This window comes from Lontra canadensis, unplaced genomic scaffold (assembly GCF_010015895.1).
Source record: "Lontra canadensis isolate GAN:19392208 unplaced genomic scaffold, GSC_riverotter_1.0 scaffold3, whole genome shotgun sequence".
NCBI lineage: Eukaryota > Metazoa > Chordata > Mammalia > Carnivora > Mustelidae > Lontra > Lontra canadensis.
The window spans coordinates 42,701,069-42,714,260 of record NW_022630997.1 but is presented as its reverse complement, the minus strand read 5'-3'; the positions used below and the strand labels follow the sequence as shown (position 1 = coordinate 42,714,260).

At 36.9% G+C, this 13,192-nt stretch overlaps 1 protein-coding gene across 2 annotated transcripts in view; it reads right to left on the bottom strand.

The window, feature by feature from the left end:
- The window catches only part of P4HA1 (prolyl 4-hydroxylase subunit alpha 1), a 78,493-nt gene that overhangs the window by 48,517 nt on the left and 16,784 nt on the right, over window positions 1-13,192 (bottom strand). For both annotated transcript variants that reach the window (XM_032840669.1, XM_032840659.1), the window contains exons 3-5: window positions 12,851-12,947; window positions 11,554-11,705; window positions 8,877-9,014 (exon numbers count right to left, since the gene is read on the bottom strand). In XM_032840669.1, the coding sequence (XP_032696560.1) occupies window positions 8,877-9,014; window positions 11,554-11,705; window positions 12,851-12,947 (387 nt within the window). The remainder of the gene's footprint in view (window positions 1-8,876; window positions 9,015-11,553; window positions 11,706-12,850; window positions 12,948-13,192) is intronic.

Genomic DNA, 13,192 nt, shown 5'->3' with positions numbered 1-13,192 from the left:
GAAGTCCCAGGATCGGGTCGCGCATTGGGCTCCCAGCTCCATGGGGAGTCCGCTTCTCCCTCTGACCTTCTCCCTTCTCATGCTCTTTCACTCTCTCTCAAATAAATAAATAAAATCTTAAAAAAAAAAAAAAAGAAAGAAAGAAAGTGCTAGGGGTGCCTGGGTGGCTCAGCGGGTTAAAGCCTCTGCTTTTGGCTCAGGTCATGATCCTGGAGTTCTGGGATCGAGCCCTGCATTGGCTCTCTGTTCAGTGGGGAGCCTGCTTCCTCCTCTCTCTCTGCCTGCCTCTCTGTCTACTTGTGACCTCTGTCAAATAAATAAATAAAATCTTAAAAAAAAAATAATGAAAGTGCTAGTTAAAAGGAAGAAAAATAAGGTCTAGTATGTCTAGTTGGAGTCCCATCAGATGACAACAGAGAGAATATAGGAGAGGCACTAAAGAAATAATAGTGAAAGTAGACAATTTTCCAGAATTAAAGCACATAAAACTTGAGAGTCAGGAAGCACAAAGAATCCAAAGCCAACATACATATGTAATATATATATGTAAAGGCTTCTTAAGGATGTGTTTCAAAGATGAGGAAAACATCTTTTTAAAGATGTATTTATCTGAGAGAGAGAGAGAGAGAGTGTGTTAAGGGATAGGGGGAGAGACAATCTTAGACTCCACACTGAGCATAGAGCCCTATGTGGGGCTGGATCTCAGGACCAAGAGTCAGACACACCACCAACCGTGACCCCAAAGCACCCCTAAAAGATGAGGAAAATCATTCTACAAGGAAAGTCTGAGGTACAAGAAAGAATGATAAAGAAAAATTGGTATACAGGGGCGCCTGGGTGGATCACTGGGTTGAGTCTCTGCCTTCAGCTCAGGTCATGACCTCAGGGTCCTGGGATCAAGCCCCTCATCAGGCTCTCTGCTCAGAGGGGAGGCTGCTTCCTCCTCTCTCTCTGTCTGCCTACTTGTGATCTCTGTCAAATAAATAAATAAAATCTTAAAAAAAAAAAAAAGAAAAAAAAAAGAAATTGGTATACATATTTGCCAATCTAAACAAATGTGAACTGGGATGCCTAGATGGCTCAGTCAGCTGAGCATCTGACTCTTGATTTTGGCTCAGGTCATGATCTCAGGGTACTGGGATCCAGCCTTGTGTTGGGCTTCACACTCAATGGGGAGTCTGCTTGGGGATTCTCTCTCTCCCTATCCCCCTGCTCTCATGTGTGTACTCTCTCTCTAAAATAAAAATAAATCATTTACAAGAATAAATTAAAGTGAACTATCAGGTTGGCAGAAATCTCAGTCTGACAACACTGGCAACATTTTTTTGGTCACACTGCGAGGAAATAGGTACACTCACATATTATTGGTAGAAATGCAAAATGAGGGGCGCCTGGGTGGCTCAGTCGTTGAGCATCTGCCTTCGGCTCACGGCACGATCCCAGGGTACTGGGATCTAGCCCCGAATTGGGCTCCCTGCTCAGCGGGAGGCCTGCTTCTCCCTCTCTCATTATCTGCTTATGTTCCCACTCTCACTGTGTCTCTCCCTGTCAAGTAAATAAATAAAATCTTGGGAAAAAAAAAAAGAAATGCAAAATGATACAACCATTATGGAGGGAAACTGGGACTCTATTAGCAAAACTACCTATGCATTTATTCTTTGACTCAGTGGCATCACTTCTAGAAAAAATATTCCAAAGATCACTTAGCAAAAACCAAAAATATATGTACAAGGATACTGGCAGCATTATTTTTATAACAGCCAAAGACAAGAAATAAACAAATGATCATCCTAGAGGCCTGATTATATAAACTACAGTACCTCCGCAAAAATAGATTAAAATGTAGACGTAAAGAGAAATGAAGATTTCTATATATGATATGAATTGATATCTAGGGTATATCAATAAATTAAAACACCATGGTACACAAAGTATTTTACCATACTTTCTGTGTTTATGTTGAGAAGGAACAGAAGTATGTACACATTTGCTTTTATTTTCAAAAATAAACAGTGGAAAGAGAAAAACTATTAAAATGGTAGTTACATATAGGAAAAGCCTATATGTAACTACAGGTTATATATAGTTACCCCCCAACACCCACTCAGTCTCTCGCTTGCAAATAAAGGAATCTTTTTTAGTTTTTTGTTTTTTTTTTAAGGGGGGGGTAAAAGAGGAGGGGAAAGAGGAAGTGGGGAAAGGATTTTTTTTTTAAAGATTTTATTTATTTGACAGAAATCACAAGTAGGCAGAGAGGCAGGCAGAGAGAGAGGAAGGGAAGCAGACTCCCTGCTGAGCAGAGAGTCGAATGTGGGGCTCGATCCCAGGACCTTGGGATCATGACCAGAGCCGAAGGCAGAGGCTTTAACCCACTGAGCCACCCACGTGCCCCTGTTCCAACTTTTGACACCAATGGTCAAACAGTAACTGTTAGACTCATGGTGGTTTAACCTTAAGGTCAAAGTATCTTGTCTCCTACCCCAATTTCTTTGCCCTAAATAAATGGAGAGATATAATGTGTTCATGGATTAGAAAAAGTCTGTATTGTTAAAATGACAATGCTGCCCAAATTGTTTGCAAGATTCAACCCAACCCCAATCAAAATTCCTACAGGCAATTTTTTTGGAAACTGACAAACTGATTCTGAGATTTATATAGAAATTCAAAGAATCTAGAATAGCCAAAGCAATTTTACCAAAGAACAGAGCTGGAGGACTTATTCTGCTTGATTTCAATACTTACTATAGAGCTATAGTTCACGGGCACCTGGGTGGCTCAGTGTTTGGGCGTCTGCCTTTGGCTCAGGTCATCATCCCAGGGTCCTGGGACTGGGCTCTACATTGGGCTCCCTGTTCAGCAGGGAGTCTACTACTCTCTCTCTTTGGCCCTCCCCCCAACTTGGGCTTGCTTTCACTCTCTCAAATAAGTAAAATCTTTAAAGAAAAAACAAACAAACACAAGCTATAGTTCAGACTGTTTGGTATTAATTACAGGTAGACATATAAATCAATGGAATAGAATCAAGTCAAGAGATAGGCCAAGTGATTTTTGACAGATGCCAAGGCAATTCAATAGAGAAAGTCTTTTCAATGTTGTTCAACAAATTAAGTATTCATATTAAAAAAAAAAATCAATCTTTACTGCCTAGCACATACAAAGCAACTCAAAGTGTATCCTATGGCTTAATGTGAAATCTCAAACTATGAAACTTCTAGATAAAAAAAACACAAGAAATATATGTCAGACCTCAGGGGAGAAAAAGATTTCTTAGATTTGACACCAAAGCACTACACATAAGTGAAAAAAATACTGGGGCTCCTGAGTGGCTCAGTTGGTTAAGTGTCTGACTTTTGATTTCGGCTCAAGTCATGATCTCAGGGTTGTGAGATCAAGTCCCATGCTGGGACTCTGCAGTGAGTGTGAAGCCTACTTGGATTCTCTCTCTCCCTCTCCTGTCCCTCCCCCACCTCTAAAAAATAAAATACTGATAATTAAACAATCAAAATTTAAAACTTCTCTCTTAAAAGGCACTAATATGAAATAAAAAGACAAGAGACTGGTTAAAAATATTCACAACACATTTATCTGATAAAGAACTTAAAACTCAGACTCTTCATCGAAGAATAGAAATGACTAGCCAAGATGTTCATGGTTAGTTATAACATATATATAACAATGTAAATTAAACAATGAGATACTACTATGCACCCATTATATGGCTAAGATTAAAATGAATGAATACACCAAATGTTTGAAATATGTAGAAGAAATCATACTGATGAAAAGAATGTAAAAATTAGGCAGTTTCTTAAAAGCTAAATATATGCCTGCCATACAACCCAGCCATTTCACTCCTAGATATTTTGCTTCCAAAAGAAACAAACAAAAACAATAATAATAATAAAAAGAAAACAATCCCTAAAAACTGGAGAAAAAGTACTGAAATCAATAAACCCAACTATACAACACTGAGGGTGTAACTACACAAAGAAATGAACTACTTCAGGTGTTTTTCAAACAATATTTTAACCGATCACATCCAGTCTAACCTATATTCCAAGGATAAAAAGTACAAAGAAATAAACTGCACTCAAAATCTTAATGTTACTAACAATATAAGTATGGTTATTCTGAAATTATTTTAGGTCTATTATAGGATAATACAAAAAACTAATTATGTTTAATGTCACTGGAACCAAGAGTTTTGACACAAAAGAGATATAAGTATAAACCCTATAATCTTACATTTGAATTGGAAATTAACATGAACTCACATATTTCCTATCTCTGTAAAGATTTAGAATCAATGACAAATAGCAACAGACATCCCTAGAACCTAGCTACACTCCACTCCCTGCATCATTCCCAATTAAAAAGAATCAAGGTTCACTATGGCAAGGCCTGATTCTTCCTGCTATAGGGTAGAAATTTATAAGATAAGCTTGGAAAAAACTGCCAAAAATTAAATTTCCTTAATAGCAAAGAATAACAGGATCATTTCGAAAGGACAAATTAGCCCATCTAAAGAGGACTATCCCCCCATCACTTCTCAGCCTTTTGGCTAAGATCAAGTGTAAAGAGGATCCCCCTGGCCTCAAATAGGATAACTGGGCATCAAATGAATAATAATGGACTGAAATATAAAAATACATAAAAATCCATGAGTTTGTAATGATACTTCAGATAAAAATCGCTGGTCACTACTATAAGTTATTATGACATTAACTCACTCTGAAAATTGACACAAGAATAACAATCAAGGATTTATCTTGCCCTTCACATACAAACTCTGGTTGAGGATAAAAAAATGGTTCCTGAAAAAAAAAATGGTTCCTGAAAAAAAGTTCTTACTGATAGAATTCCAGCCAATAAAAGTAGAAGGAATGATGGGATAAGAAAATCACCATTTTTCAACCCCTAATAGTTCTAGGCAAGGATCATCAAAGTCTGCAAAAACAATTACAAGAAAACTCATGGAAAACTTCATATGGACTTATCAGTCTCCCACCACCAAAGCTACTCATCAGTCACACAAAAAGTGCGATGAGATGTTGGGTGGCTAGTCAAGCAATTCAACAGAAAGTTCAGAGCGCCACCTATGGAGTTAATTTAAAAACTTAACTTGCATCTAACTGAGACTCAAGCTCTGACCAGTTCATAGGAAATACAGGAGTTAGAGTAACAAATTAACACAAAAGAAAAAATCGGGCAACTCCAAAATGTACATCCCACAAAACATATAACCAGGTTTTTCCAACTACATCAGTGGAATGGGAGTGGGGGAAATAGATTTAAGAGATAAAACCAAGGGGCTCAGGGCACATGGGTGGCTCAGTGGGTTGGGCCTCTGCCTTCGGCTTGGGTCGTGATCTCAGGGTCCTGGGATCAAGCCCCATCTCGAGCTCTCTGCTCAGCGGCAAGCCTGCTTCCCTCTCTCTCTCTCTGCCTACTTGTGATTTCTGTCAAATAAATAAATAAAATCTTAAAAAGGGGGGGGCACTTATACCCTGACTTCTTATACCCTAAGGAAACATTTGCATTACATTAGCCAAAGAATACATAAACAAGGATGTTTACTGAAATCTTGTTTGACACAGAAAAAAAATTGGAGATAACCAAAATGTCCATCCATGCATGAATGAATAAATCAATTCTGTCATATAATACCATAGAGCAGTTAGATGAGTTTACTCAAAAAATTGAGTGAAAAAGGTTGCAGGAAGATACACGGATTATTTAAAATTTTAAAACACAACAATGTATGTAGTAAAGAATAAAGAGACAAATGAATACGACCAAGTTCAGAACAGTCATTACTTCGAGAAAGATTTTATTTATTTACTTGAGAGAGAGAGAGACAGAGAGAGAGAACAGGAAAGGACAGGCAAAGGGAGAAGCTGACTCCACTGCACAGGGAGCCCAATGCAGGGCTTGAGCGCAGGACCAAATCATGACCTCAGCGAAAGGCAGACATTTTAACTGACTGAGCTATCCAGTCATCCCCACTAAAACAACCCTAAGAATAAAATACTTAGGAATTAACCAAGGAGGTGAAAGACTTATACAAAGAATACCACAAAACATTGCTGAAATAAGAGAAGACATAAATAAGTAGAAACACATCCCATGTTCATGGACTGGAAAACCTGTAAGTAGAAACACATCCCATGTTCATGGACTGGAAAACCTGATACTATTAAAATGGCAATACTACGCAAACTGATCTACAAATTAAATACAATCCCTATCAAAATCCCAATGATATTCTTTGCAGAAAAAGAAAAACCCATCCTGAAATACATATGTAATTTCAAGAGACAGTCAAAACAATCTTGAAAAAGAACAAAACTGGAGAACTCAAACTTCTAGATTTCAAAACTTACTACAAAGCAACAGTCTTCAGGGGCGCCTAAGTGGGTCAGCTGATTAAGTATCTGCCTTCCTCTGCCTTTGGCTCAGGTCATGCTCTCAGGGTCTTGGTATCAAGCCCTGCTTCTTGCTCAGCAGAGTCGGCCTGTCCCCCTCCCTCTGCCCCTCCTCACCCCTGCTCATGCCCTATTAAATAAATAAAATCTTTAAAAAAAAAAAAAAAAAAAAGCTAGTCATCAGAACAGTGTGGTATTAGTAAGGCATAAAGATCAATGGAATAGAACAGAGGGCCCAGATTATAATAAACCCTCACATATATGATCATATACTTTTTGACAAGAGTGCCAAGACCAATCAATGGGGAGAGGACAGTCTTTTCAACAAATGGTGCTGGAAAAACTGGATATCCATATGCAAAAGAAATGAAGTTGGACCCTTACACTAACACATGTTAAAATTATCTCAAAATGGATAAAGGACCTAAATGTAAGACCTAAAACAATAAAACTCTTAAGAAGAAAACATAGGAGAAAAGCTCCATGACATTAGATGAGGCAACAATTTCTTGTATATGATCCTAAAGGCAAATGGAAGCAAAGAAAAAATAAACTGGACCTCACGAAAAATTTAAAACTTCATGCGTCAAAAGACATTATCAACACACTAAAAAGACAACCCACAGAATGGGAGAAAATATTTCCAAATCATGTGTCTCATAAGGGATTAATATCCAGCATATGTAGACAACTCCTAAACCAACTACAACAAAAAAACTAATTAAGAAGTGGGCAAAAGGGCGCCTGAGTGGCTCAGTTGGTTTAGCAACTGCCTTCGGCTTAGGTCATGATCCTGAAGTCCCAGATTCGAGTCCCGCATCGGGCACCCTGCATGCAGGAAGTCTGCTTCTCCCTCTGACTTTCATCCTCTTGTGCGCTCTCTCTCTCTCTCTCTCTCTCTCGTTCTCTCCCTCTCAAAAAAAAAAAATCTAAAAAAAAAAAAAAAAAAGTGGGCAAAAGACTTCAATAAACCTCTCTCCAAGAAAGAAATACAGATGGCTGCAAAGCACATGAAAACATGCTCAACATCACTGATAGGAAAATGTAAAACTACAATGAGATATCACCTCACACCCATAAGGATGGCTACCATCAAAAAAAGAGACAATAACAAGTGTTGAAGAGTAGGGGGAGAATTTGGAACCCTTGTGCACTGTTGGTGGGAATGTAAAATAATATATCTACTGCAGAAAACAGTAAGGCAGTTCCTCAAAAAACTAAAAATAGAATTACCATAGGATCCAGCAATTACACTTCTATGTATCTACCCAAAGAATGGGAGGCAGGGTTTTGACAGGATATCTGCACAGGCATGTTAACAGCAGCACTATTTGCACTAGCTAACACATGGAAGCAACTCAAGTGTCCTGCTGATGGACGAAAGAATAAGCAAAATATGGTATATATACATATATATATACATGACGTATTACTACTCAGCCTTAAAAAGTAAGGAAATTCTGACATTTGCTACAATGTGAATGACCCTTGAGAGCATTATGCTAAGTGAAATAAGTCCATCACAAAAAGACAATTACTGTATGATTCCATTTATAGGAGATACTTAGAACAGTCAAAATTATAGAAACAAAGCAAAATGATGGGGCTAGGGAAAATAGGGGATGGGAAGTTATTGTTTAATGGGTACAGTTTTAGTTTTACAAGATGGAAAGAGCTGTGGGGATGGATGCTGGTGATGACTGCACAACAGTGTGAATGTACTTGGTGCCACTAAACCACACATTTAAAAGTGATTAAGATGACAAATTTTGTTATATACTTTTTGTACAATGAAAGTTTTTAAAGCAAATTATCATGAAACCAGCTGTAACCTAAATAAAAGGTTTTGCCAAAAATGGGTCATAAAGCAGGATGTTCATTATAGAACACTTTAAAAAGGGATGTCTGGGTGGCTCAGCTAAGTGCCTTCAGCTCTGGTCATGATCCCAGAGTTCTGGGATCAAGTCCCACATCGGGTTCCTTGCTCAGCAGGAAACCTGCTTCTCCCTCTGCCTGCCACTCCCCCTGCTTGTGCACTCTCTCTGACAAAAAAAATAAATAAAATCTAAAAAAATAATTTAAAAAAAGACCACTTTAAAAATCTGTGTACACCCAATATGTCTTGGTATTTAAATTACTAAACATATAAACTTTATCAATTCCTTTATAACTTTACACACAAACATTTGATGTTCTAAAGAAAAACATGAGGAAAACTGATTGTTTTTTTCCAGGCAAAAAATGCCTAAAATTAAGTTCCTATAATATTAAGCTTTCACAGAAACAAGCTATAAACTTACCCACAACTATTAAGTCCTAGGAAAAGAGAGTCGTGAAATAAATTAATGTTAAAAGTCTTAAAATGCAAAAGTTTTCTTTTAGATTAACATTCTAATGGACTAAATAGAACAACCAGGTAATAAATGTTATATATGCTAGAAGAATTCTTACCTGGGAGATTACCCTTTGAGATGGTGTCTGTATCCAAATTGTAGGTATCCTGGAGACGCAACAGAGCTTTAGCTGCCCCAACCTGATCTTCATCATTAGGGAAGTATTGTCTCTGAATGGTTAGGTTAGAGATAAAGCCTTGAAATTAAAAAAAAAAAAAAAAGAAAAAGAAAAAGAAAGACTCTAGAATAGACTTCCAATTTGCAATATACAGTGCTCACAAGGATTTTTCAAAATTAATTTTATTATAATTTTCTACCATGCCATTAAAGTTCCACATGCTCAACAAGAAAAACTAAATACACTAAGACCTGAAATACCTCTAACTTATTCCATCTTCCCAAATCCTAATGTCACGTAAGTAATCTGAAGTCATTGCATGAATCCTATATTAGGTAAAAATCAACATGATAACTGAATCTTTAGTTACACAAAAGAGCCTCCACTAAGCTTGAAAAATGGATTTATGGATTTGAAAATGAAATCTATTGGCAACCAATTATACTTTAGGATAACAGATGGTAAATAAAATGTATGCATTTTTAAAAAGTTCTATTTTCTTCTTCCATGTGTCACTCATTATATAAATATGTAAATATACAAAGTTTGGTGTAATCCTTTGAGGGGGGAGAGAGATTAACTACATGTTTAAGTGGCTCATTTATTAAAATTTATTTAGATCTGTTAAATTACTGAATACAGTGATCAACCAAGATTTGCTCTAATTTTAATCTTTTTTTTAAAGATTTTATTTATTTATTTGACAGAGAGATCACGTAGGCAGAGGCAGGCAGAGAGAGAGGAAGAAGAAGGCTCCCTGCGGAGCAGAGAGCCCCATGCAGGGTTCGATCCCAGGACCCTGAGATCATGACCTGAGCTGAAGGCAGAGGCTTAACCCACTGAGCCACCCAGGCACCCCTAATTTTAATTTTAAAAGGTTTTATATAAAATATAGCAAAAACCAAACTAACAAAGTAATTATGATAATTATATAACCCCTAAGGAGAATGAATGCTAAATACTCCTTAAGGAACCAAAAAAACAAAAACAAGTAATTTAAAATTTTAATAATAATGTCATCATTTGCAAACAAAAGTTAGGTATGAAACTTCCCTCCTCTCATATTTACTTACAGGCAACTGTGTATTTTGATCAGCGAAATTTTTTTTGTGTGTATTTGATCAGCCAGGCATTTTTAGGTTAATGAAAATGTACAAATGAACAAGTTGCTAGGAGAGGGCTAAAATTTGTATCAAGCATATTTTTTAGTTTTAAGACCAATCCTTAGTCACAATGTCCACATGGAATTTTACAAGTTTTACAGATTTTTTTTATGACTCAAAATAAATCCAAGAAGTTGCTTAAATCCCCTCCCTAAAAAAGAGGAAAAATATATGTATTATAGCACTATGGGATGACTACCACAGATTAGAACATCAAAGTCTCAAGGTTTACCTTATAAAAGAACTTAGGTCATAAAGATAAAAAAATTGAGAATTTTTAAAAAATTAAGTTAATAAATAAATGTGTAGGGGCGCCTGGGTGGCTCAGTGGGTTTAAAGCCTCTGCCTTCAGCTCCGGTCATGATCCCAGGGTCCTGGGATTGAGCCCTGAATCCGGCTCTCTGCTCCACAGGGAGCCAGCTTCCTCCTCTCTCTCTCTCTCTCTCTCTCTGCCTGCCTCTGTGCCTGCCTATGATCTCTGTCTGTCAAATAAATAAATAAAATCTTTAATAAATAAATAAATGTGTATATGTGTGTGCACACACACATACAGGACTTCAAAAATGTTGTCCTGGTGCTATGTCAGAGAGCAAATAATCACTGGTATTTCCTTCTCACAATGCAGTTTTCAAAAGGGCTTGCCTTAAGTTTTCTCCTCAAGGCTTTCTGTCCTTTGCCTAATAGTTTACCACTCAGAAACACTCATAAGCATCCTTGGAGTATTTTCATTTACATAGTTAACTCAGTTCTCTCCCTTCTTCTTACTTTTTTTCATTCCACCTTCAGTCACTGAACAAGTATTTTATCTAAGCATATTCTCTCTAGTTTCTAAACTCCAGGCTTAGTTTTCTGTGTCTGCTACTAAAATATCTAAAACACCTCAATACTCCAAATACAACTTTGTTTTAATTAGAAAGCCCTTCATTGTTACTGTTCGCAGTCTTAGTTTTTCAATTTATTGTCGAAGTAAAAGAAGTCTAAGATTCAAAATACTATATAGAACACAGCTAACACTTTTCCTTATAGTTGCACTCCCAATACATGAACAATAGATGAGATGATGGAGATTTATCCATAAATTTTTGACATCTGAAGATAATCCTAAAATGGGAACAATTACTCTCGGAAATGAAACTGTATGTCAAATAATTGATAAACTTTTGTAAATTTCAAAGCAAAAAGCACCAGTGCTAGTCACCAGCAACAGAAATTACTTACTTTTAAGACTAAAGTTATTTTTATTTGTTTCCAGTTTTTATTCCTTTTTTTTTAATTAAGGAATTCAGGATATAGACTAACTCCAGTCAAAACCAAACATACCCCTGCAACAATTTAGTTACAACACCGAACACTTGATGTTCTGGGAAGTGAATTTATTAGTATTGGCATTTCCACACATGGCAGCAATATTGTCTTACTTTTTTTTAGTTCCTTAGTCTTACCATCTGACTTACCATCTGACATATCCTTAAGGACAAGATTCTCCAACTCACTCCATTCAGTGTTCAGGCGTTTCATTAATTTGAATGCATTTACAGGGTGCCCAACAAAGCCTTCTGGATCTTTTGTCGCTGTGCTGGTTAGTCGATCTAACTTCTCTGCCCATCTATACATGTAAGACATATAAATGGAGCACACATACACTTAATAAGGAAGAACACAACTTAATAAAGCACTGAGAAAAAAGACCAGAGGTTTATGAGTGAAAACTGTATTTAAGAACTCTTTTTAAAATGAAATTATAAATTTTTTAAAAAGCAAGACTGGGGGCGCCTGGGTGGCTCACTTGGTTGAGTGACTGCCTTTGGCTCAGGTCATGATCCCAGACTTCCAGGATCGAGTCCCGCATCGGGCTCCCAGCTCCTTGGGGAGTCTGCTTCTCCCTCTGACCTTCTCCTCTCTCATGCTATCTCTCACTCATTCTCTCAAATAAATAAATAAAATCTTAAAAAAATAAATAAATAAAATTAAAAGAATAAATAAAAATAAAAAGCAAGACTGTTATGGGTAAAATCTAGTTTGGTAAAATAAAAATGTAACAAGTCTTTTTCTTTTAGTTTTGTTTCTCTCAAATGGCTACAGTAAATGGAACCGATCTTAGAAAAGGTGTGACTGGATCCCTCTACTAAGGGTCTAAAAATTCATCTCCCCACAGGTCCTTAAAGCCAAATAATTGGTTATAAAATACAAATTAGCCCAATCAAACTTCAGTAACATGTTCATTTAAATCAAACTTAATGCCAAAATTTTACATTCAGTATCTGAAAACTATATTTTAAAACAAATAGATAAAAAAACCCTGACTACTCAGCTACTCACTAAATAAAAGGCAGGAATTCTCAAGTCAGGATTAACTCTGAGCCTGAGTCAGTTAAAAATAAATTAGCAGGTAAGGAAAAATTGTATCAATTAATAATTAACATATTTATCACTGTAATCTCTAGAATGGAACCAAAGGAGTGAAGGATAAATAGAATCTGAAAACTGCTCTAGATGACTTGATTAGGGAGTTAGAAGAAGACAGAAGATATTAGCAACCATTTTGAGAAACTGTCATTCAACACCTATACCCATTTATATCCTTATCTAAACTCGGCCCAGGCCTAACTCTTGTTTTCAGTGCTCCTATTTCAGCCATTTCAGCCAGTTTTTAAGACAGGTGGCTTCCATTTCCACTCAAAGAATGTTTTAGCTCTAGAACAAAAACATCCAGGTGGAGTCAAATCCTAATAAGTAGAATGCTTTGCTTACTTTTTTATTTGTTCTAATTTGTCCTCTTCTGCCTTAATATAGTCTTTCAGAGAAGTCACCAGATCTTTCTCAGTATGGATCAAATCAGTCATCTGACCTAGAAGGAGAAGAAGGGAAGGTTTATCAAATACCCACATTGGTCAACACAAGTATTTTAGAATAATTTAAAAATGATCAAGAATGCTTCATTCTGGGGCACCTAGGTGGCTCAGTTGGTTAAGCAACTGCCTTCTGCTCAGGTCATGATCCTGGAGTACCAGGATAGAGTCCTGCAACAGGCTCCCAGCACCACAGGGAGTCTGCTCCTCCCTCTGACCTTCTCCTCTCTCATGCTTTCTCTCT